Source organism: Setaria italica, chromosome I (assembly GCF_000263155.2).
Source record: "Setaria italica strain Yugu1 chromosome I, Setaria_italica_v2.0, whole genome shotgun sequence".
NCBI lineage: Eukaryota > Viridiplantae > Streptophyta > Magnoliopsida > Poales > Poaceae > Setaria > Setaria italica.
This window is the reverse complement of record NC_028450.1, coordinates 35,788,897-35,812,760: the sequence shown is the minus strand read 5'-3', so window position 1 is coordinate 35,812,760 and position 23,864 is coordinate 35,788,897. Positions and strand designations below refer to the sequence as shown.

General features: G+C 45.1%; 4 protein-coding genes across 4 annotated transcripts; 2 read left to right on the top strand and 2 right to left on the bottom strand.

Moving 5' to 3' along the window:
- Window positions 1-298: 298 nt before the first annotated feature.
- LOC101785288 lies at window positions 299-3,818 on the top strand (the record flags this gene model as incomplete). Its single annotated transcript, XM_004953546.3, is given in 4 exon segments — window positions 299-334; window positions 891-1,702; window positions 2,392-2,820; window positions 3,292-3,818. Coding segments are annotated over 3 exon segments (1,347 nt in total). The 3' UTR covers window positions 3,456-3,818.
- A 543-nt stretch (window positions 3,819-4,361) lies between these two features.
- On the bottom strand, window positions 4,362-6,867 carry LOC101784898 (lipid phosphate phosphatase epsilon 1, chloroplastic). Its single transcript, XM_004953545.4, has 4 exons — window positions 6,309-6,867; window positions 5,467-5,689; window positions 5,008-5,081; window positions 4,362-4,844 (listed from the first exon to the last, which is right to left on the bottom strand). Exons 1-4 carry the CDS (start codon window positions 6,600-6,602, stop codon window positions 4,620-4,622), a joined length of 816 nt encoding a protein of 271 aa, XP_004953602.1. The 5' UTR covers window positions 6,603-6,867; the 3' UTR covers window positions 4,362-4,619.
- Window positions 6,868-7,257: 390 nt separating this feature from the next.
- On the bottom strand, window positions 7,258-9,171 carry LOC101784495 (lipid phosphate phosphatase epsilon 2, chloroplastic). The gene is made up of 4 exons (XM_004953544.3): window positions 8,721-9,171; window positions 8,198-8,423; window positions 7,877-7,950; window positions 7,258-7,693 (listed from the first exon to the last, which is right to left on the bottom strand). The coding sequence occupies exons 1-4, from the start codon at window positions 8,970-8,972 to the stop codon at window positions 7,436-7,438; spliced, it is 810 nt and encodes a 269-aa protein (XP_004953601.1). The 5' UTR covers window positions 8,973-9,171; the 3' UTR covers window positions 7,258-7,435.
- Window positions 9,172-17,370: 8,199 nt separating this feature from the next.
- Window positions 17,371-23,322, top strand: LOC101783815 (DNA-binding protein SMUBP-2). The gene is made up of 6 exons (XM_004953542.4): window positions 17,371-18,582; window positions 18,700-18,983; window positions 19,428-20,465; window positions 21,780-21,948; window positions 22,150-22,307; window positions 22,480-23,322. The coding sequence occupies exons 1-6, from the start codon at window positions 17,535-17,537 to the stop codon at window positions 22,726-22,728; spliced, it is 2,946 nt and encodes a 981-aa protein (XP_004953599.1). The 5' UTR covers window positions 17,371-17,534; the 3' UTR covers window positions 22,729-23,322.
- The last annotated feature ends 542 nt before the right edge of the window (window positions 23,323-23,864 follow it).

The following is a 23,864-nucleotide window of genomic DNA, read 5'->3' as shown; positions in this document are numbered from 1 at the left end:
CAAACATCCGATGTGACACTGTTAAAGTTTAGCACCTCGTATCCAAACAGCCCCGCCAGGCTTGTCTCGCCTCGCCTCTCTTCCCCTCCCCCCGCCCCGCGCCGCGCCGCCTACTCCTATTTCGGCCCCCGGCCCCATAAATTCGAATCGAAACGCGACCGGGGCTGCTGCGGCCGTGGGAAAGGGGAACAACAGAGAGAAAGGCCAACGCCGTCTTCTCTTCCTCGAGGCCAGGGGACGACGAGGAGGTGGCCCGCAGCTGGCTCGCTAGGGTTTCCCCCCTCGTTCTCGGTGTCGGCGCCGCGCCGCGCCGCCGGGACCCCGACTCGGTCAGGTGAGTGATGCCGCCTCCAGCTCCCGCGAATCCTATCTCCCTTCGACGCCGTGCTGGGTAGGTGGGGGGGATCTCGCCGCCCGACGGGGTTCAATTCGTTCGGCTGCCGGGCTGCGGGTGGCGGGTTTGACGGCGACGGGGGGCGGTCTCGCCTGATCTGACGGGGGTGCTGGGCCGTCGGTGAGGCGGATTGGGAGTTCCTCTTCCGCGCGGTGGAATTGGTCGGGGTTTTGAAATTTTTCAAATGGGACTGCTGGATTTGGGACTCGTATGGTTCGTGTGTCCGTGCGCGCGATTTCGTGTGGGTATGTAGGGGTAATCGTGGGGTGGGGAATATCGAGCGTTTCTCCTTTTTTCGCGGTGAATGATTTGTGCTGCCTATCGGCATCTCATGCAGCCGACTTTTCCAGAGGATAGGGTGCATACGTGTTCCGCTGGAGATGTTTCCGAATATTTTGGATCGGAATCCCCCAATCGTGGCTTATTATTATTTTTCCTCTCCAAGGAGGGTCTGATTCATTCTGACGGCGATTTTTGTTCCTCAATTTCGATTCAGGGCTTTGTCAGGGAGGTGCAGCTGTCGGTGATTACCCTCGAGCTGCAGCCGCATCCCCATGCCGACCATCACGCATTACGTGCTGGACCCCTTCCTTGAGACGGGGTCGCCAGCGCAGGTCCAGAAGGCCGTGCCCAAGCCGCCGCCACCTCCTCCGGAGAAGGCCACGCCTGTGCCGGTGGCTCCTGTTAGGACGCAGACATCGCCGGCATCGCTCTACGCCACGCCGGAGAGCACGACCCTGCCTGACTCGCCTTCCTCGTTCCCAGGAACCTGGTCACCGTACCTCATCAACCATAAGAGGCGGGGCGCCTCCCTTGCCAAGACCCTCTCTCAGGGCGATGCTGTGGGTGAGGTTAGAGAGCTGAAGCTCCCTGTGACACTGCCTGGTTTGTCCAAAAGTTGTGAAGCCGTTGAAGTGCATGAGCCTGAGTTTGCGTTTCAGCAAGCGAACAATGGTCAAGCTGAAGGTGACTGTGGTGTGGAAGAGCCTTTTAATGGGCAGGATGGAATACTCCAGAAGGGCAAGGGAACTGTGGCAGCTGAAAATGGGCAGGATCAGCCTGAGTTTGAGTTTCAGCGTGGAAGTCTTGAAGCATTAGTGAGGCCTGTCAATGTCGCAAGGCCTTCGAATGGTGCGGCACCAAATAATGCTGAGAGTGATGCCTTCTTTGAACTTCAGGATTCGATGAGTGTGGCTAGCAATACTGAGACTGATGAGGCTGGTGTGCATGAGCGGTGGTGGAAGCCCAGTTCTCCTCTTGGGACGTCTGTTGGCACACCTGGTGCAGAATTCTATGATGCATTTGAAGGTACCATTCAGTTTGCTACACTTTATTTGTCATGTTGTTTTTCTTTCCTATCTATATATATGCTGGGTTTGATGGTATTGCACTGTTAAAAACAATATTGAAAATTAGCCTATTAGTGAGTGTAATTTTCCTTGCTCACTATAGTGATAGCTCATATATTTAGAACAGCTCAAAGGGTACAGACAAAACTAAGTAGCAACTGAGTTGGCGAAATATCCTTCCATGGTTTCCTTCCTAAGATGTAACATTAATCACGTTCTGCTTTGGGTTATGTAAGCTTTGTCATAAAGTGGAATTGGTTGTATGAGTTAATCCTTTGACAGGTCGGTTCTAAAGTTTGATGGACCAGTTTTCCCCTCCTGATATTTAGTGTAGTTTCTCCCTTGTCTTTGAACTCTAACACTCTTATGAAGTCTTTAGTAGTTAGGGTTTGATTCGCCTCAGTCATCTTTATTTGGTTGAATTGTCTTCTCTTGATCCTTGTTTGCATTGTAATTGCTGGTTACCATGAGCTAATTCTCTTACACTAAGTGATGGGAATGTTTATGGTATGCTAAATGTTGCATGGACACAGTTTCGTCCTATGAGTCATTATACTTGAATTTCTGGATGCCTCTTTGTTTATTTAGAACTAGTGGTCAACGTTGCTTTTGTGTTAACTCCCATTTTTTTATTTTTCTAAAATTCAGAAATATCCAGTGATGGTGGAACTCGATCATCGCGTGCCATGGATGATGACCTCCGTGAGATGAGGTTAAGTCTGTTAATGGAAATAGAGAGGAGAAAGCAAGCAGAAGAAGCACTTGAGAACTGGCAAGCAGAATGGAAGAAGCTGAGTCACCACCTATCACGTGTTGCCTTATCACTTCCATCTCCAAGTACAGCTGAGAATACTGATGATTCAAGTGTGGATCCTGGAGCTGAGTTGTGCCAGCAAATAACTGTTTCACAACTTGTAGCTGCTGCTATTGCACGGGGTTTAGCTCGTGCTGAAGTGGAATCAGAGATGGAAACTGTGATTGCAGCAAAGAACTTTGACATTGCAAGGCTGTCAGATAGGGTTCAGTACTATGAAGCTGCAAACAGGGAGATGTCTCAAAGAAACCAAGAAGCCATTGGTAAGTACCTTTTGCCATTGCAATTATTATGTTTGTTGTTTCAGTGATTATTCTGTACAGGTCATGCTTGTCATCGTTCAAAATTTGACTGTTTAGCATTCTAGTTGGCACCTAGGCACTTGGCTTTATCCTTTTTTGTAACTCATAGTGGCCTTTGGAACACCGCATATTGCATAGTATTTCCTGGTCCTTGATAAATTAGGTAAGAGATGAATGTTTGTGGAAGCTGGATGAAAAAAGCTACATGCATTCTGTGTTAGGTGCCTTATGATATATACGATATCTGTTCTCTAGGTTCAAACTAACACATTGTCTTGATTAAGTCATCTTATTGTTGGCTATTTGTTCCAGAAATATTGAATGGGACATTGCAAACAACCACCATGCATCATTCCTTTTTTTGTCTTTTATGCTGCGTATTTAGTACTGTGGTAGATTTATGTTTGAATCATTTTTTCTTATGGTTTGCAGAGATGTCAAGGCAACAACGGAAGGAGCGTAAGAAGCGACAGAAGTGGTTCTGGGGTTCCGTTGGGCTTGCAGTCACCCTTGGCGCCACAGCCATTGCCTGGTCCTACCTACCTTCATCACAGCCCCAAGCCAGTGCAGATTCAAATAGCGCCTCCAGCGAATAGAGCTAGGACGAAGACGTATCTCCTCCTTTCCGAAGCCTAACAAAGCTCTAACTATACTCTTAGAGGAAAAAAGGTTGTATAAGTTTTCTCTTTTTGCGATCGGCTGTGATCGCTACGATCCTCATTTGTCGCATCCTCTGTAAAAATGTTGGGTGGGTCATCTCCGGTCAGGATTGGCTCCATTCCAATCACCGTAAAGCTCTTTGCATAGCTGGTTGAGCAAATAATACGAGGAATGTCAACATGGTTGGTAGTCCATGCCCAACTCAAGTGGAGTTGATTTTGTCAACCGAAGTTTTGTTCTAAAATCCTTTTCCTGTTCTCGAACTAAGAGATGGCACAAGGAAGTTTTGTTTTCCTGTTTCTGAATTGGTTTAGACAGTTTTTCGCGCTTGCATCTAGCGTGGTTATAGTCTCTGTTTCTGAGTTGATTAGTCACTCTTTTTTCATAGTGAAGTTTCGTGGGTGGAATACCGTATAGGAACCCTCTGTGACTATGCTCAGCGGTTATAAAGGGCTCCCTTGTGCCACATCTAGTTTTCACTCCTCTCTAATCTCTTGTGTTGGGTAGTCATCGTCACAGTACTTAAAGAGTAACGTTGCTAGTATCCAGATAGAGCACACGATGCTACTTTGATCTTGGAAAATAATGTCAAATGGAGATATCAGACTACACCCCTACAGCTTTGGCTGTGGATACTTTCTTAAGCAATAAGCATCATTGCCGGAACGAGCCAGGAACAATATTCACCGAGCGTGGTGAATGTTTTCTTTTACAGCCATTTACAATCTCTCCATATCTTCATAAACATAATGAATGTTTTCTCTTGTGCTCTTTGTTTTTCCCAGAACAGCATGGAAGCAACGAAGCATTACTATTCAGTCATAACAAAAATCCATGCAAAAGAAGAGTAAAAAGGAAGAAGATTTTTACAATGATTGGAAAATGAGTCGTAATAAATTATTTGCTACATTAGTAAATAAAAAGAATTCTAGATTGCAACTGAATTTTTGCTGTCCCGTGGGCTTTAAACCATCATGACTCATAAGCAGAATAGTTTCAGGGTGATAATTCAAAGTCCAGGGAAAACAGTCTGCTACCACAATTGGTTCTAGTGCAGTAGTTTCTAACAATCAATATCCCACTGCAGCTGTGAAGTACAATCACTCATCCTTGAGCCAATGACGGATCATGTACATGACAAAGCCAACACAAAATACTGATGATCCGAGGATGACTGTAATCCGGACCAACAGTGAAGAAGCGAATGCCTCCTGCACAAGTGAATGCCAGAGCACAAACCATAAAGCACCAAAGGCAGATCCTACACCGGCTCCCACCATGATCTGGTTTAGTGTATGAAGGCGCTGTGAGACCCGTAACCACGACTGCAAGCGAATAGGACCAGAGTTAGATTGCAGCCAACGACTGAAAACTACAGGTTGATGATATGAGAAAAGCAGCATTTAGGAGCCTCCAAAGAACACTTCACTTGACCAAAGAGAGTGACTAAGACATGGTAAAACTTAGTCGGTTGGGCATTGTTCTTACTAGATAGGCAGCCATTGACAGAGCTGCAGGCCCAAGAATCAGAGTCAGATAATTTGTCCCAATCCAATAGTACACTGCATTTCAAGAAAATAGATGAATCACACATTTTGTTATACTGGAGAAAAGGGTATTTGATACATATTGCTCATGGAGGAACTGTTATATGCTAGCCTCAATGATTTAGAATGAAAAGTTTGCTTCTCTTTGTTTTCTTTGCCATAAAAATCTAGAGCACAAAATAAATATGTTGTATCTAATTTAGCCTGTCATTTTGTTGGTTGGCAAGGAAGAGCCACAAAGCAAAACAACAAAACTTACCAGAAGAAAATATATCATCATCAACACACTTAAGCCAGCTGCCCTAACCAGCCTTTATGCTTAGTGTTGGCAGGAAAAGTGTATTGAAATGTATCATGATCAAAGTATATCCGAACACTGGATAATTTCTGTAGTGCTTACATGAAAGAACTAAGATGGTCGCCCCATAGAAAATGGATTGTGCATGAGATGATGGCATCCCAGGATCAGACCGCAAAGCTGATGGTCTTTCATGGTTTAGCAACTTTTTCAGAACCACTGACAGCAGAGAGTTGGTAACCGCACCCAGCAAAATCCAGATAACTTCAGCATCATGCTTCCAAAGAGCTACAAAAGCAAAACAACCAGCCACCAGCCATTTACTCTGGTGCACAGTATTATGATTTCAGTACAGAGCCAATAAATTAAGGTACATATCACAGAGCTAAGCTCAAGTTCTAGTGAAAATGTCCATCTCAAGTAGTAAAATGTTGTCAGCAACCCAGAAAGAAGCTAGAACTATTCCTTTATCTAAAAAGAAAGAAAGAAGCTAGAACATCCTAAATTCATTGCTGAAACTTTCCAGATGTAATTGTAAAAATCAGGGCATTTGAATTCAAATTTAAAGGTTCTACATTTCAATGACGAAATACCATTTGAAAACTGTCCAGCTCATAAAAGTAGAGTTCATTACAAGCTGCAATTTTAGGAATCTCAAAGATAAATTGATTGTAACGGTAAGGCATTGCACAGTCCTTATAGATTGAGGAATCAGAATATCCTGGAGCTTTAGTGCCTTTTGGTAAGCTGTTTGGCTCTATGCAAGCTTTTTTTTCAGTTTGGCTACCAAGTTTCAGAGTCTAGTAAAGTCGAGCTCATTTACATGTACTAAAACTGCTGTAAGACGAATGTGAATCTCAGAATCTTAGAGTTGCACATTTTGTACCCATGAAGCTAGTCTTTTATCAAGAACATCCATAGCTCGATGCCAAGAAAAAACTAACCATCCGGTTCAGCGCGGCCTCGACAGGCGCCCACCGGCTCGCTTCCCTTCTCGGGCCGAGCGACTCCTCCCCTCCCAGCATCGGGTCACTCTCCACGGAAACCCCGACCTCCGGCGACGACACCTCGCCGCTCCCGACCCTGGCCATCTCGGCCATGCGCACGTACCCAAGCCGCAGCCTTGGCCGCCTCCGGGTCCGGGGCAGCAAGAACCGGTCTTTGCAGTGCGGCGGCCGACGCAGCGAGGCGATTAGACAAGGGCGAGGCGATGGAGCTGGAAGCAGCGAGCAGGGCATGGTCCTTGGAGCGGCGACCGGCGAGCGCGAGACGGAGGAGCGGCGGGAGCTGAGCCAATGGAGGAAAGGAGCATCTCGACGGCTCCGGGGGAGGGGGATTAAGGAGCTGCCGGGGTTTGGATGGATCGCGGACTGTGTTTGGCAGGTTGCCCCGAGCCCCCGATGTGGTTGACGGGAATAGGATAGAAAATGGCCCTGGATGATTGGAGGAGAGGCTGGATGGGAGGAGGACGGAGGACGAGACAAGCAAAGCTTGGGGTGTTTGTTTGGTGCGGTTGAACTTTGGTGGCTGTGCTCTTGCGAAAAGGAGTTCCTATTTACGGTGTTTGTGCGCGTTTAATAGTCTGTTTCAACTTTCAACAGGAGTTACAAATTTATAATCACACGGGTGGTGTGATACGAATGTTCAATTGCATTTGTTTTTTTTAACAATCCTAATTAATTGCCTTTGGGGTTGGGAGGTTGGGTGTTGAACCACGCATAACTTTGGCAGTGCAGTGACACGATGGAAACTAAGATCTGTACTGCCATTGTTAGGCCCAGTCTGTACGAACCGGCCCATACCATTGTTAGGCCACTGGAGGCGTGGCCTGACTCGACTCATGATGAGCATGGTGAGTTCATTACTGAGGCACTGTAGAGCGACTCCATCCAATTCGATCATCCAAAGTCCAGCAAAAACTCATTGCAGCTGCGAGGTACACAAATCATCAATCATTATTGAGCCAATGACCACTCATGTAGATTAGGAGAGGCTCCTCCCTCAATCTTCTACCTCTAGCCTCTCTTTTCAAACTTCAATGGATGTAAATTTGTAGGGGGATTCCATGACTCTAGCAACAGTATGAGGGGATTGAACCCCGTCCGCCCCGGTGCAAGATCCGCCCCCGCATGTAGACGACAATGCCAACACAAGATACTGCTGATCCGAGGATGACCGCAATCCGGGCCGACAGTGAGGAAGTCAACAATGCCTCCTGCACTAGCGAACGCCAGAGAGCAAACCACAGAGCGCCGAAGGCAGATCCTAAGGCAGCTCCCGCCATGACCTGGTTTGCCGTGTGAAGGCGCCGCGACACCCGTAGCCATGACTGCACACGAACAGGACCAGAGTTAGATTGCAGCCGACGTCTAAAAAATAACAGCCTGATGATACGAGAATGTCAAAATTCAGGATACGATTGAACATGTGTTGGAGCTTCCAAGGAACACGTAGCCAACGGATCGAGATAATAAGACATGGTAACATTTAGTCTGCAGGACATGGTTCTTACAAGATAGGTTGCCATTGACAGAGTTGCTGGCCCAAGGATCATCGTCAGATAATTTGTCCCAAGGTAGTAGTACCCTGCAATTTTCAAAATAAAATAGATGACTCGCACATCCGTCAAACAGGAGAAAATAAGTTTCAACTGTTCAAAGCAAAAAATGTTTGTTTTCCTTAATTTCGGGATAAAAATGTAGAGCACAAAATAAGCAATGTTATTATCAACACACTTAGTAACTCTTAGTATGCTGGTATAGCATTGGCAGGCCGTATCATGGTCAAACTCAATGTAAATTCGAACAGTGTGAGTTTTTCTTCAAGTTCTTACATGAAAGAACTAGGAGCGTCGCAGCGAAGCATATGGATTGTGCATGGGAGGATGGCATCCCAGGATCAGACCGTAAATCCGGTGCAGGTCTTTCATGGTTTAGCATCTTTTTAAGAATCAGTGAAAGCAGATAGTTGGCCGACGCACCCAGCAAAATCCACATAATTTCCACATCATGCTTCCAGAAAACTGCAAAAACATATGAACCCGCCACCAGCCATTTACTCTGCCACACAGTTTTATGATTTCAGTACAGGGCCCAAAATCCAAATTCCATGTAAACATCATAAAACTGAGGCTACTCTCAATACTATTATTAAATAAATGTAGAAACATCCACGTATACATTGGAAACATTTCTTTTTTTTCTAAATAAAACATTGGATGATGACATTGTATCAAAACTGCCATGTCATAAAAAATTCACTAAATGTAGAGACAATATATCCAATGCATATAGCATCAATATGTTATCTCTCAAAAGAATTTATTAACGTGGTGTTCCATGCCAAGAAGCACTAACCGCCCAATTCAGCGTCGCCTCCACGGGTGCCCACCTGTTCGCTTCCCGCAACGGGCTTCGTAGTTCATCCCTTCCAGGCATCGTGTCTCCCTCAGTGGAAACCATCTCGGCCACGCGCACGCCAAGCCGCACCCATGGCCGCCGCCGGGGCAGCAAGAGGTGTCCTTCACACTGCGGGTGCCGGCACGACGACGGGGAGGTCAAGGTCAGAGGGAGGCGAGGCCGTGGAGATGGAAGGAGCAAGCAGGGCATGGTTCTTGGAGCGGCAAGCTGCGGCGCAGCGACGAGGCGGGAGCTGAATTTGTGGAGGAAGAGAGCATCTGATGGCTCCAGGACAGGGGATCTTGGAGGTTTGGAGGCTTGGCAGCTTCGGTGACCGCCTCGCGCCCTCGTGTCAAAAGAAAAGCACGCGGATGTTGGCGGGACTGGCCAATGGCCATCGTCGTGGATGGATTGGGGGAAGAGGCTGAGACGACGGAGAAGACAAATTAAAGCTTAATAAAGTATGCTGAAATTATATGTTGGTGGGTTTACTAAAAATTTCTTTCTCCAAAATCATACCAGCAGATCCCCAGTAATAAATTTCCTAAGATTTTTAAACTTGCCACGTCAGCACGCGTGGATCCTGAGTTGGGCTGCACCCTGGATCTATCCCATCTAAATCCCTGACTAGTGTGATAAAACTTCAAGTTCTGGAGCTACTAACTTTAGTTTTTGCTTAAAAACACAACAAAAATCTTGATCAAAATGGATCGATCTATGTTTGGACATGACATCCATAGGTTGTATGATAAAATTTGATCATGTCTTGACTTTCAAAATTATGCTAAAGTCGGCCAAATACAAATAAAACCTGCCACATCGAATCTCTGAAAAAAAACATCAATCTCCCCTTTGTCTCCCTTCCTTTTCTTTCTTCCTGCTTACACAGAACGAACCGAGCTTGACCTAGACAACTTCGCCGGCCAAATCCAAGCATCTCCGACCATCCCCTTCAAATCGCTGCTATCCTTGCCTTCCTCACCTCCCAAGCTCCACCCTCCACTACTCCTAGGCGCCGGGCATGGCCCCTTCGGCCGGGAATTGAGGTTCCTCGACCCGCCATTGCCGATGCCACCCGAAGCTCCGCCTCGCCGGTGAACTCCACCCTCCGGCCATCTCCTTCCCCAAGCGACCATCAAAACAGAATCCTGGTGAGACACTAGTGTCCACGCCCTCGCTCCCTCTCTCCGCCGTTGTGGTCATCAGAATCGGCGCGCCGCCGGTCCGTCGTGCCACCGCAAGCAAAATAAATCGCGGGAAACTAATGGCGCGCAGGAAAGGATGAGCGCGCAAGGGGCGATTGGGGAAGCGCTAGCTCGCGCAAATATGCAGGAGAGCGGAGGCAGGATGCGGGTTGCCGTATTTTTTCGGTGACGATGGGGGAGTTGTTGGAGCGTGGGATTTCTCCTTTTCTCCCTAAATTTAATTTTCACGTTATTTTAAGGAGACGTTGGAGTTGCTCTAAGTCCCTATGTATGAGTGGGTTTGTGACATGCTTGCAAGTTTTTAGAAGGGCATTCGGAATGAACATTTTCTATTGTTTGACTTTTTTTTTCTTTTCTAAATAAAGGAAAGAGAAATATGAACGTGCTTGAATAAAGATGTCATGTTTGAAGTTTTCTAGAAGGGATGTCTCTCTAATGAGAATTTATGGTTTGCTTGGTAACCTGATATGCCACGACGGGAGCGGAACATGGATACTCGGTCATGCTGCTCGTTAGGGGCAGACAAAGTAGTAATTTCACGAGCTCAGCCGGTAAGATTATTCGTGGTGGAAATCTACCCACTAAGATTCGAGTTCTCAACTTAGTGCTGGTGTTCACATTTTTTTGAATTTATTGCAGGATTTAACTGACGCTATTGTTTCGGTGGTATGCGATATGCCCGTCGATCGCGAGGTGTCAGCGGTGATTTCGTTAATATCGAGGATTTATATACTGTGTAATTCATAAAAAATAGTAATTCTATGTCTCACGTATTTGTCTGGAACACCTTTAGTTTTAATTCTCCATTCAAAGAAATTGATATTGATAGGGCGTGTTTCCTTCGGCCACTGCTGATCCTACATGAGCACTGGACTCTTGAGAATCGTAAGTAACATAGGTGTCCGCCGAGCCGCCGAGGACGGATTTGGTGTCGCTGTGCACGAACATCTTGAGATTGATGGGACGCGCGTAGCATGTTTGTATTAAGCAGTAAGCACAGTACTCAGCTCGTATTTTGGTGAGATGACAAATTAAGGGGTGTTTGGGAGGAGGGGGCTAAACTTTAGCCCTGTCACATCGAATGTTCGGATACTAATCAGGAGGATTAAACATAAGCTAATTACAAAACTAATTGCAGAACCCCTAAGCTAAATCGTGAGACGAATCTATGAAGCCTAATTAATCCATCATTAGTGAATGGTTACTGTAGCACCACATTGTCAAATTATGGACTAATTAGGCTTAATAGATTCGTCTCGCGATTTAGCCTAAGAGTTGTGTAATTAGTTTTGTAATTAGTCTAGGTTTAATACTTCTAATTAGTGTCCAAACATTTGATGTGACGGGATCTAAAATTTAACCCCTCCTCCCAAACACAATGTAAGTGCAGCGCAGTCTGGCCCACATGTCCTTGTCGGTCCTGCACAGGCAGCCAAGCAGGCACAGCTGCTGCTGGCTTCTACAGGCCTACAGCCGGCGAGCCGAAGCTGCACCGAGGAGAGCCACTCATCTATTTACTTGCCCACTTAACCCCTAAACAAAATTCAAACTCATTTGTTCCCTCAAACTATTTCATTTCATTTAGTTTAATCTGCCCCCTAATTAGATTTCTTTTTTTCATAGAAATTAAATTTAATTTCAGATTTTGCCAGTTAACTTATAACATGATGATGCTCCAAGTTAAAAAATATATTAGAATTTTTCATGATTACTTTTCGTACAATTTTGTATATCTAAGAGTATTAAATATTCCTAACTTATAAAAATAACCATGAAAAATTTTCAGTATAATTTTCTAACATAAAGCATCATGTTTTGGATATGCTCACAAAATTTGAACTCAAAATTCAACTTATACACGAAGAAAAAAAAGAGAGAAATCTAATTAGGGGGTAGATTGGACCAAATGAAATAGTTCAGGGGAGTAAAGTGAGCTAAAATTTTGTTCAGGGGTTAAGGGGACAAAGTGGATAGGTGAGGGGAGTAAAATGGATTTTTTTTAAAGGTAGTTCAAATTTGAAGTTACCGGATGCAATTTTTACCCGCAACAAAAAACCTTACAGAAAACCTTAGAATCCTCTAAGTACAAGATGAACACTTTTTTGTTAACAGAAAAATTTATAGCACTTTGCATTTGTGAACGGTACGCATTTTGTGTTTAGTCCGGATTCTGGAAGCTTGGTTTCTTCTATCCGCAGTGATTGGGGCAAAATGCACAAAACTTTTGGTCCAAACAAAAACCAAGCACAGAGTTTTTATTTATTAAATACAAAAAAGGATGCACATGCTTTAGAAAACTTGTCTCAAATTTTGAAAACTGTGTATTTGTGCACATAGTACTAAAATAGGATGCATATGCACACGCACATTTTCTTTTAGATAGAGGAAATAAAAAAACAGGATGCACTTTTCCCGTACATGATGATGGCTCTCCAAATTGCTCAACAAATAAAGATCCGCATATAGTTATGCACAATAATTATTTAGAGTTTTGTACACGTGAAATATTTATTCACAAAAGTGCTTTATGAAGCACGTGCTTTTGTGCACCAGATAAAACTACGAATAAAAACATATATTAATGCAAAACATTGTTTGCATGACGTACTCTAAAAACATGTTTTGGTGCATGGCAGAGAGACCTAAGAATCATATATTTGTTCATAAATAGATTCACAAAATTGTTTCATGATGCACACGTTTTTGTCAATCGAAAAAATTGCTTGCATCTATTACTTGCACATGCCTTCTATGGTAGGAAAAAAATTCGAATATTACCCATCTAACCAAAATTGCTTGCATCTCGCATCTATTAGTATTGTACTACCATTAAAGAGGATGCACATTATACAGCAAACACATTTAACCAGAACATGCATTTAGATTTCTCGATTGTAGCAAGACACCGTGAGCAATTGGGAAGAAGTAAATAAGCGAGATGCATGCAAAGAAGGGGAAGTATTGCATCATCCGGCCGGCGCCGTCTACTAGAGATAGATCAGATCGTCTTTTCGTTCGGCCCCAGAGGAAGGAACGAGAAATTAAAGACCGGAAGGAAAGAGACCAGGAGAGAAACGGCACGCCCGTATGCCTGCATATTTCGCGACCAAGGGGGTGTTTGATACTGGGTGCTAAACTTTAGCAATGTCACGTCGGATGTTCAGATGCTAATCAAAAGGACTAAACATGAGCTAATTATAAAACTAATTGTCGAACCCCTGTGCTAATTCACGAGACGAATCTATTAAGCCTAATTAATCCATCATTAGCAAATGGTTACTGTAGCACTACATTGTCAAATTATAGACTAATTAGGCTTAATAGATTCATCTCGTGAATTAGACTCCATCTGAGCAATTAGTTTTGTAATCAGTAACCCTGTTCATGGTCCGGGTTTTCGGGTTCCTGGTTTGTTTCCAAACCAAACCAAGAGGCAACTTGCTAGTGTGGGCCGGGTTGGTTTTGGACAGGTTGCTAACAGCTGGGAGAACTGTAGGTGCAGGTTGGCATGGCTGGTTTGACTGGGTTACGCTAGTTATTAGGCAGAGGGACTGCTGTAGAGACCCTCCTGCCCGATGCCTGCAGATATTGTGCATACGGTGCCTGCAGATATTGTGTATACGGAACTAATGAAGCCAAGTATTGTGCTGTGTAAAGAACAGAAAAAGAAGCAAAGTATTAAACTGAGATAGTTGAACATATTTCCTGTCAACATGATCAGGAATTCAGGATTAATTGAGCTACTGCCAGTTGCAGCACGATTAAGAAGCTACTGTTCTGTACATCCCAAAAACAAGCAATAATAAGCATCTGCCACTGCCGATTAGAATCTGTCACACCAAGGAACAGCCACTCTGTGTTGTATGAAATGATTATGCTTCAAACTCAATGAAACCTACAACAAAAAAAGGAAGTTTTGTAATTTTGTTCAATGGAGACAACCCAATCATAGATTTTAAACATAATTGAGGTCATCTTATGCCAAACAGCAACATACAATCATTCCGATTCACAAGAAATTCTGCTTCAAGTAATGTCTTAAATGCAAATATCTAAAGTTACAGACTAAGTGCACATGCAGATAAAAATCAAATAAGCATTCTCACTTGGACCATTTATTATTTCACTTGGACAAACAAGACAGATTGAGATAACTAGGCTAAGCAATCAGATAAGCATTGCTGCACATCTGAAAAAGTGAACCATCCATCCTGTGTTAGATTCAGACCCTACAGACAATCACCATACCTTGTCAGAAACATAGTAGGCTCCTTTTCAGAAATTGCTATGCTTTCAACTCAGTTAAATCTGCAGCAAAAGTCAAAGTTACATACCAATGCAATGGAGCATAAGTCACAGATAGAGGAACATACTAATACAATGTTGATTATCTGTGCGGTCCTTTGAAAGAAACTCTGTATAAAAAGGAATAGAATGTTGTGAGCAACTTTAATAGACTTAAGGTGGTGCTTCTACCAAACTATGAAAAACTTTATTTTCTCTAATCTCCTCATATGTCTGAACCTCTTCAGCAGTCTCTCTTGCACTTACTTTGCTATGAGATGTATGTAGCCAGCTTTGTGCGCAGATTAAAGCTTCGACTGTGCTAGTCAATAGGCTACAGCGAAGTGGATCTATAATGCGTCCACCCGTGCTAAAAGCTGACTCCGAAGGCACTATGGAAGCAGGAATAGCTAGCACATCGTTTGCCAAGAGCGACAGTACAGGATACTTATTTGAGCTCATTTTCCAATACTCCAGTATGTCGGACTCTTTAGCCCTCTTCTCACGCTTCTCAGCTAGATAGCTTGTTAATTTTGAATCATTTGGTTCACTCTCAATCTCTTCCATGTGTTGCTTAAATTGAGATGCTAGCATGTCCCATGGGTTCTCTTCATCCTCTTCATCTACTCTTATGTGAATTGGAGCTTGATTTGAACCTCTGTTGCTAGAAGAGGCATTAACAGTTTTAATATACTAATAGAACAATTTATCAAGAGTTGATTCAATCTTCTCAGCTAATTCCTTGCCCTCATATGGTCCATACAGAATGTCTAAGCAGAATTTCAGATACTGAAGCTTATACCTGGGATCTAAGATCACAATTATATTCTTGAGTACAATATCTGCATGTCGCAATAGGATGTTGACCTCTTACTCCCGTACTGAAATACCTCCAAACAAGTGATTTTTTTTGAACCGGTTCTTTTATTTCTCTTGTGAACAGGAGAAACTGGAGTAGGAGAGTTAGGCCTTGTTTAGTTCCCAATTTGGGAGTGGCAAAATTGGCATTTTGCCATAAATGCGCAACTGTAGCGTTTCGTTTGTATTTGTGAATTATTGTCCAAATATTGACTAATTAGGCTCAAAAGATTCATCTCGCAAAGTACAACAAAACTGTGCAATTAGTTTTTGATTTCGTCTACATTTAGTACTCCATGCATGTACCGCAAATTTGATGTGATGGGGAATCTTCTTTTTGCATAGTGTCAAAGTTGGGAGTTTGGAGGGAACTAAACATGGCCTTAGCTGACTGAACATTTGATGTATTAACTGCTGAAGTTAGTCTTATTCTCTTTCTCACTTGAGTTGACAATGCTTCCCTAGTTGCTTCTGATAATCTTTTCTGCATAGCAATTAACCTATTCAATCTCTCACTGCTATCTTCAAAGGGTCTTGCAGCAGGTACCTTCAAAGGTTGGTCTTCACCATCCTGAAATAGATCCAGGTAGATTAAAAGATGACAACAATTATTAGCCGGACACGATCTTTAATAGTGTCTCAAAGATTGGTCTCCAAAGATTGGACACCATCTCTGATAGTCAGAAAACAGTTTAGAGTTACTGCATGCATAATACACAGATAAGGCAGCACAACAGACTCTTCTGCATTTGCTCAAAGGTATTTCCATCCAGTTAATAAACAAAAATATGTCTAACACCAGTGAAACTAAGTTCTTTGAATCCCACAATAACATTGCTGAATATTATATGATAATCTAAAAAAGGCAAATGTATTCCTAAAACAACAGGTTAGCTAACTTAATACTAAGCTGTAAATGAACACCAAAATCTGCATCTATGTAAATGAACACCAAAATACTAAGCCATCTCCCCTAAAAAAAATCCTCTTTCAGTTACCAATGCAGGTCATCAGACAATCAATAATCCAGGCTATCAGGGCATGAAACTCTGAAACTCTCTGTCTCTGAACACGACTGGTACCATTCAGGCAACAAGGACTCAGACACCGGATCAATGGATACTAACTTAATACTAGCTCCCTTGTCTAATATCCTTGCAAGGAAAATGTATGCATCTGAAACAACAGGTTAGCAAGGGACATTCTAGATGCAGAGATTGAATCTAAATCTCGATCTGAGCTAGGGTTCAAATCTGAAGGCAATCCACAAAACACGGAGAAGATATGGCAAGAAAGAATCAAAACCAGCGACACAACAAGGGATGAAGATGACCTTGTTCGGATCGAGTGCAGACCCATCGCCGCCCGGCTCCGTGGTGAGCATTTGCGGGGAGTCCACGTCCATATCGTGGGACGCAACCATCGAGAAAACAGCTTCCCGACCTTGAGCGACGGTATCGCGCGCCGCCCTTTCTTTCCCCCTCGATGATCCCTCGCCACGTTTGCGGTCTACGTGTGACGTTTTAACGGGTTACAACCCACAAACCAGTTGACCCCGCTTCCTTCATCCGGATCCACGCGAGTACGGGTCCAACCCGTGGTAGGAACCGAATTGACGAGTCCAGCAGGGTTGGGTGCGGGTTGGTTCCCGATTTCCGCGAACTCATGAACAGGTTGAGTAATTAGTCTATATTTAATATTTCTAATTAGCATCCAAACATTCGATATGATAGGTGCTAACACCCCCCTAATCTGAGCTCAAAACTGAGCTCGGGGCACCAGAAGGTGAGACTTTTGCCTGTTCGGTAGGGATTGCTGCCGCAGCGCTGCGGTTGCAGCTGCTACAGCCAAGTGAGCAGCTGTCGGCCTGTTGTCCCATGCAGCTGCAGCAGCTTGCGCAGCCAGCACGAACGAACAACCCGGCCGGGCGCCCGACAGCTGCTTATGTGGCGCGGCCTGCGTGGCGCGGTCGGGCGGGGCGGAATCGCGCGGCCGGGCGCTGCGACTGGCGCGCAAGTACGCCGATCGGCGTGGGGCCTTTCGGGACCACGGAAGCCGCGCCCGGGCGACGTGGGCGCGGCACGGCCCGCTGCCGCGAAACCAAACCCGAAGGCGCCACTTTACTTGCTCACTGACCGCCTGGCCGGCCCTCGCCGCGCGGTCGTATGGAGGGGGACGTAGCCGCGCCCTGCGCCACCAGTCGCCGGGGCGCGCCCCGCGTGCCACGCCATCGCCCAAAAGATATCAGCTTGCCACGGGGGATTCATTCGCCTGCGGCCGAGGTGAGCCGCTGGTCGGTCCTTTGGTCAGTTGGTTCGCTCGTTCCCGCGCGCGCTGCCTCCTCCTCCCCCAACGCTGTCTCCGCCGCCCTACTGTGCCCGGGGCCCGGGTGCCGGTCGGGCGGGAGCGTGAGCAGCAAGCAAGCATGTCGCTTGATATCCTCTATGGCAAGTTCCTCTTCTCGTCCTGCGCCGCGGCGAAGCCCCCGTGCAAGAAACTGATCACGTCTCTTGCTGCCGGTGCTTCGCCATCGACGCCGTCAAGGCCAAGGTCGCCGAATTCCAAATCTCTCCGACCACGGCGCGTGCGGACCGTGCTGTCGAGTCCCACCAAGCAGGCCTCCCCGCCTGCGGTCCGGAGCACCAGCGGCGCCGTGAAGAGGCGAGGGCGGAGGAGCAAAGCCGAGGGAGAGCAAGGCGTAGGAGGAGGAGGAGGAGAAAGAGGGGGCGAGTGCGTGCCGTCGACGGAGGAGGCGTCTATCTGCGTGGGAACGCTGTACCAAAATGGGGACCCGCTGGGGCGGAACGAGCTCGGCCGGTGCGTGGTGGAGTGGCTCCGGCAGGGCATGCGATCCATGGCGTCCAAGCTCGCCGCAGCCGAGCTGGAGGGCGACCTCGCCGCCGCCGCATTGGCTCTGGAGTGGGGGTCGGCGGAAGGCAGGCTTGGGTTCGTGATCCAGGCGCAGCCTTACCTCTCGGCCATCCCCATGCCCCAGGGTCTCGAGGCGCTCTGCCTCAAGGCCTGCACGCACTACCCCACCCTGTTCGACCATTTCCAGCGGGAGCTCCGTGATGTTCTGCTGAGTTACCAGAACCAGGGGCTCATCTCCGACTGGAGAGACACGCAGTCATGCAGGATTTTGAAAGAAATGGCCAATTCTTCGCAGCATCGGCCTGCTGTCCGGAGCACGTCTCCACGGCCTAAGGCCGTGCACAGCAGCATTGGTATAAGCCTTAAAAAGGTGAGGCTGATGCAGGCCAGAATTGAAGAATTTGTTAGGCATATGTCAGATCTTCTTCGGATTGAGCGAGATGTGGAGCTGGAGTTTACACAGGAGGAGCTGAATGCAACTCCCATGCTAGATGATGATTCCGAGCCACCCAAGCCAGTCGAGTACCTGGTGAGCCATGGACAAGCTCAGCAGGAGCAGTGCGACACCATTTGCAACTTGAATGTGATCAGCAGTTCCACTGGTGAGGGAATAATTTTGGTTACTTCTTTTCTTTTCATGTTCAAATTCTGTCTTTGGTTATTTCGACAGACTGAATGAGAAAAATGTTTCCTGCTGTCTCAAATCACTACTTCTGCAGGGTTGGGAGGCCTGCATTTGGTCCTGTTCAGAGTTGAAGGTGGGCATAAGCTGCCTCCAACTACATTGTCTCCTGGAGACATGGTTTGTGTGAGAACATGTAATAGCCGTGGTGAGGGTGCCACTTCTTGCAAGCAAGGCTTTGTTTATAATTTTGGGGAGGATGGTTGTAGCATAACCGTAGCTCTTGAATCACGACACGGTGACGCCACCTTCTCTAGGCTATTTGGAAAAAGTGTGCGAATTGACCGGATTCAGGGATTGGCTGATGCCCTTACATATGAGGTAATGAAATTCTGTCACAGGACTCAAGTGTCTCTGATTTCATCATGTTCAGTATGTAAGATCGCTTTGAAACTTGTCAGTGATATGATAAGAATCTTATGTAATTGTTTGTGGTGTATCTGCACTGCAACTTTGCCTGGTGCAACTGTGGGCTAGTCCACTCCGCATCACAGAATCATTGGACCATCTTTCCATTTCCTGAACTGAACTCTTGTTCTACTTTCAGTATACATAGTGATATATCCTGCATTAGATCGAACACATAGGAAAACCGGAAGTAAGGAATGCCAATGTTGAATAAGGGACATATGATGTAAATAAATCGTATTCTTTCAAAGTGCTTGTTCTAAGAGGCTGCCTTGTGTATTTCCAACACAATGTTATTCTTATCTTATTACATAATTGAGAAGTCCATCTTATCCACTAAAGCATTTGATTTGGCAGCGTAACCTTGAAGCACTATTGCTTCTCCAAAGGAACGGTCTACAGGAAGATAATGTTTCCATTGGCGTGGTGGCAACACTGTTTGGGGACAGTAAAGATGTGGTGAAGATGGCAAAGAATAACCTGACTGACTGGGATGAATCAGGTGGACCTGATCTGAGTCTATCAGAGAGGTATGCATATGATGCCTCCCAGTTAAGGGCTCTCAAATTAGGCTTGAACAAAAAGAGGCCTGTTCTAATAATCCAAGGGCCTCCCGGCACTGGAAAGACAGTCCTGCTCACTGAGCTCATTGTGCGTGCTGTCAAGCAGGGTGAGCGTGTACTTGTGACTGCTCCAAGCAATGCGGCAGTCGATAACATGGTTGAAAGTTTGTCAAGTACTGGATTGAACATTGTACGAGTTGGAAACCCTGTTCGACTATCACCCTCTGTTGCTTCGAAATCCTTGGGAGAGATTGTGAATAGCAGACTTCGACAATTCAGGAAGGAGCTTGAGAGAAAGAGAACAGACTTAAGGAAGGACCTGAGGCAGTGCATAGAAGATGATTCTTTAGCTGCCGGCATTCGCCAACTGCTGAAGCAACTAGGAAGGGATCTGGAAAACAAAGAAAAGGAAACAATCAGAGAAGTGCTATCTGGTGCACAGATTGTGCTATCAACTAACACAGGGGCAGCTGATCCACTCATCAGGAGAACTGGGAGCTTTGACTTAGTAATTATTGATGAAGCAGGGCAAGCGATTGAACCAGCCTGCTGGATACCTATATTGCAGGGAAAACGCTGTATTCTTGCTGGTGATCACTGCCAACTTGCACCCGTTATATTGTCGAGGAAGGCCTTGGATGGTGGCCTTGGTAAATCTTTGTTGGAAACAGCTTCATCATTGCATGATGGATTACTGACAACAAGACTGACAGTACAGTACAGAATGCATGATTCAATAGCGATGTGGGCATCTAGGGAGATGTATCATGGGTTGCTCGAATCCTCTCGTTCCGTTGCTTCACATCTTCTTGCTGACTCCCCGGTTGTCAAGGTATACGCATTTGCACTTTCAGTTTCAGGTGTCAAGTGTGGGTGATCTTCCCTGCCACTCTGATTCAATACTCAAGGGTCAAATCAAACTGCCATGTAGGCGATTTAAAAAAAAAGGCCGGCTTCCTTGAGCACTGGATTAAAAAGATGGAAATTTTCAGAATGGCCACTGAATTCACCCCCTTGTTCAATTGAATCTCAAGCCGACGCCACTTGATCTCTAATAACCTTTCTTAGTTCATCCATCCTATAACTTCCTCTACAACTTTTTCCTATTTGGTTGCCATAGGCCACTGAGGCTAAATTTAGGGGTTTGTTGAACTTTAAGAAAGTAGATTTCTTGACTTGATATGTCATGTTTCTAGCAATAGAGCTGTTAAGAGCATCCATTTTTTGATATTGAACAAAACACTATCTTGCATTGGTTTTACAGCAGTTTCTTGATTATGGCGCACTTTCCAGTGGGCATTTTTAGCTTTTTGATCAAGCGTTTCATGAGCTATCTACCTTCAGGATGTCCTAAGAAAAGTGTCATTTTGAGTTTGTGTAGCCAAACTGTTTGAGCTTTGGCAATACATTTTGAATATTGAGAATCAAACATTTGAAAACGATACGGCTAAATTATTACTCTTGAAAAGTAATAATTTCATTATATTATAATTTTTCTGTGTTTTGTAAATATATTAGGATATAAAATGACTGTGTAACTGTCCAGAAATGGCACGGGTGACTGGATGAAGTTATTTGTACCCTCTCAGTTCTGCTCAGACGTGTAGTTCTTACATGGTTACACCTGTTCACAGATTGTAGACAGTTTGTTTGTTTACTTTTCGGTTCAAGCTGGTAGCAATTATATGAAAATTCCAACGAAGAACGCACAAAGATGTTCAGGATATAAGCTATTGTTGGAGAACACACTAAGATGTTCAGGATAGAACGCCCTCAATATAACAATTTTACCAATCCTGATTGTGTTACTTAACTTGGATTATTTAGCTTAAGTTGTTCTAACCCGGATTGGCATGGGCATGCATCTAGGTTCAATTTTGCGCTAATTTTCAAGATCATTTAGGCATATATCATATCTAGATGTTGGAGGTAATTGTTTACATGGAATTTTATGTACGAAAGAAACAGTTCGATCCTAACTGCCCCTGGGGCCAAACCCAAAGTACCTTAATTAAAGTCGTTCTGCCTATCTATTTGAAATTTTTTGTTTAGGTTTTTTGTTCATGAATGCACTTTGTGTTGCTACCTATCATGAACCCTTGAAGGAATGCAGACCCACCAATTGGATCTGATTTGTTGATTTCAGGCAACTTGGATAACACGGTGTCCACTTCTCTTACTTGACACCCGGATGCCATATGGAGCCCTAAACATCGGTTGCAAGGAGCACTTAGATCCTGCTGGCACAGGCTCATTTTATAATGAAGGAGAAGCAGATATAGTCACACAACAAGTTCTTAATCTTGTACATTGTGGTATATACACATCTTTTACTTCTTTACTTGAAATCTTCACGATGTTTTATCATGTTTCTTTGCAGTCCTTTCAGTCCTGTTAATTATACATTAGGACTACCAATCACTAGTCAGCATTGATTAACAGATCCCTCTTGTCCCTGCTTTTTTCCCATGCTTGGATTATTGAACTGACAAGTGCCTCAAAAATAATGATTGCAGGAGTGTCTCCAACTGCAATTGCTGTTCAATCACCCTACATTGCTCAAGTGCAATTGTTAAGAGAGAAGCTAGAACAATATCCAGAGCTTTCTGCTGTTGAGGTTTCAACCATAGACAGCTTTCAGGGGAGGGAGGCAGATGCAGTGATCATTTCAATGGTAAGCACTGTAGCATGTCCGCTCTCTTTCTGATTCCTACATCATACAAGTATGAATGAGATTCACAGTGGCTGCGCCGATCCGATAACAAATCATTTCGTTTTCCGTTTCAAACTCCTTGAGACCGCAACGTGCTTCTACTGATCGATGCATATCTTGGTATCAATTCTAGGTTCGCTCGAATCCACTGGGAGCCGTAGGGTTTCTGGGCGACAGCAGGCGCATCAATGTGGCTATTACAAGGGCACGCAAGCACATCACTGTGGTTTGTGATACCTCCACTATTTGTCACAGCACCTTCCTGGCCAGGCTCCTTCGCCATATCAGGCGGTATGGGCAAGTAAAACATGTTGCTCCTGGCACCTTGGATGGGGTGTCTGGCATCGGCTTCAGTCAACCTACTCTCCCCTCTATCGGTTGACACTCAGGGAAAATTACAAGCACTCTGTCTGAGCATGTACATATGCAAACAGCTGAAGGCTTTGTACATACACAAGGCATTGGAAGCTGAGAAATCATAGGGCCAGCCTGTTCCAGTTATATCCATGAAGAGGATGCAAACAGTGATTCATGGATAGACAGCAAAGAGCGTCACAAGGTGATGATGCATGGCCAATCTGTTGTTGAAAGTTAACTGGGGTGAGTCAGTCTTCCATTTTAATTTTTCAACTGATGAACAGAAGGATGAGTATTCAGGAAGAGGAAAGCCTCAAATCTCCTGAGTATCAATCACTAATCTCTTGCTTTTGCCTGACACGATGCTCCTATTCCTGTAAATATATTACCGTCAACAAGGATACTGGTTACCCGGTACAGATTACAGACATGTGTAGCACATTGACAGTTGGCAATTGAGTTCCAGGCTTTTCCTTTGTGCTTTCCATTATGAAGTTCCGTCCTTGGAGCAGCATGTCACGCTGTCGACATTTGCAAGGTATCTCTGAACTGCCCATCTTCCAACTCCCGTGTTTTCCCTGTCATGGCTAGTTGAATTTTGGGCTGCTGCTCTGCATCATGTACGTGTAGTCGACATTTGCAAGGTATCTCTGAACTGCCCATCTTCCAACTCCCGTCTTTTCCCTGTCATGGCTAGTTGAATTTTGTGCTGCTGCTCTGCATCATGTACGTGTAGTCATCTCTATCTTGGGAAATCATGGAGGGATCCAGCTCCCCCCACGCAAATGAACTTTCCTTATACCATCCTTTCGTATGCTGCTGTTACAATATCACACGATTGGAGTTCTTTCGACAGAAGCGAGGTGCATTCCCTCCCATAACTCGTGAAAGCTTTTTCCGCAACACGATTCCGTATACTACTTGTGCCGTTATGTACTATGTCATGTACAGTGCAATTTTTTTTTCATTTTTGCAAACAGAGTATCATGTACTATGGAGCTTTCATCGTTGGGTGATGAAGCTGCAACCAGCCATGTGTACTGAAAGACAAGCATACGTTTGTCAGGTAGACACGTACATGACTGGCTGCGTTGCTGTGACTTGTGCATCTCCCCAACGCCTGGACCAGATCGATTTAGGACAAGATTGCCAACAATCCAA

Excerpts from the sequence above, each read along its gene's own strand:
- LOC101784495 (XM_004953544.3), bottom strand. The coding sequence starts at position 8,972 with ATGCCCTGCTTGCTCCTTCCATCTCCACGGCCTCGCCTCCCTCTGACC. Across the intron at positions 8,424-8,720 it reads AGGCGACGCTGAATTGGGCG|AGTAAATGGCTGGTGGCGGG; the intron begins GTTAGTGCTTCT and ends ACTGTGTGGCAG. Across the intron at positions 7,951-8,197 it reads GACGCTCCTAGTTCTTTCAT|GGTACTACTACCTTGGGACA; the intron begins GTAAGAACTTGA and ends TGAAAATTGCAG.
- LOC101784898 (XM_004953545.4), bottom strand. The coding sequence starts at position 6,602 with ATGCCCTGCTCGCTGCTTCCAGCTCCATCGCCTCGCCCTTGTCTAATC. Across the intron at positions 5,690-6,308 it reads AGGCCGCGCTGAACCGGATG|AGTAAATGGCTGGTGGCTGG; the intron begins GTTAGTTTTTTC and ends ACTGTGCACCAG. Across the intron at positions 4,845-5,007 it reads TGTCAATGGCTGCCTATCTA|TCGTGGTTACGGGTCTCACA; the intron begins GTAAGAACAATG and ends ATTCGCTTGCAG.
- LOC101783815 (XM_004953542.4), top strand. The coding sequence starts at position 17,535 with ATGTCGCTTGATATCCTCTATGGCAAGTTCCTCTTCTCGTCCTGCGCC. Across the intron at positions 18,583-18,699 it reads TGTGATCAGCAGTTCCACTG|GGTTGGGAGGCCTGCATTTG; the intron begins GTGAGGGAATAA and ends CTACTTCTGCAG. Across the intron at positions 22,308-22,479 it reads ATGCAGTGATCATTTCAATG|GTTCGCTCGAATCCACTGGG; the intron begins GTAAGCACTGTA and ends TATCAATTCTAG.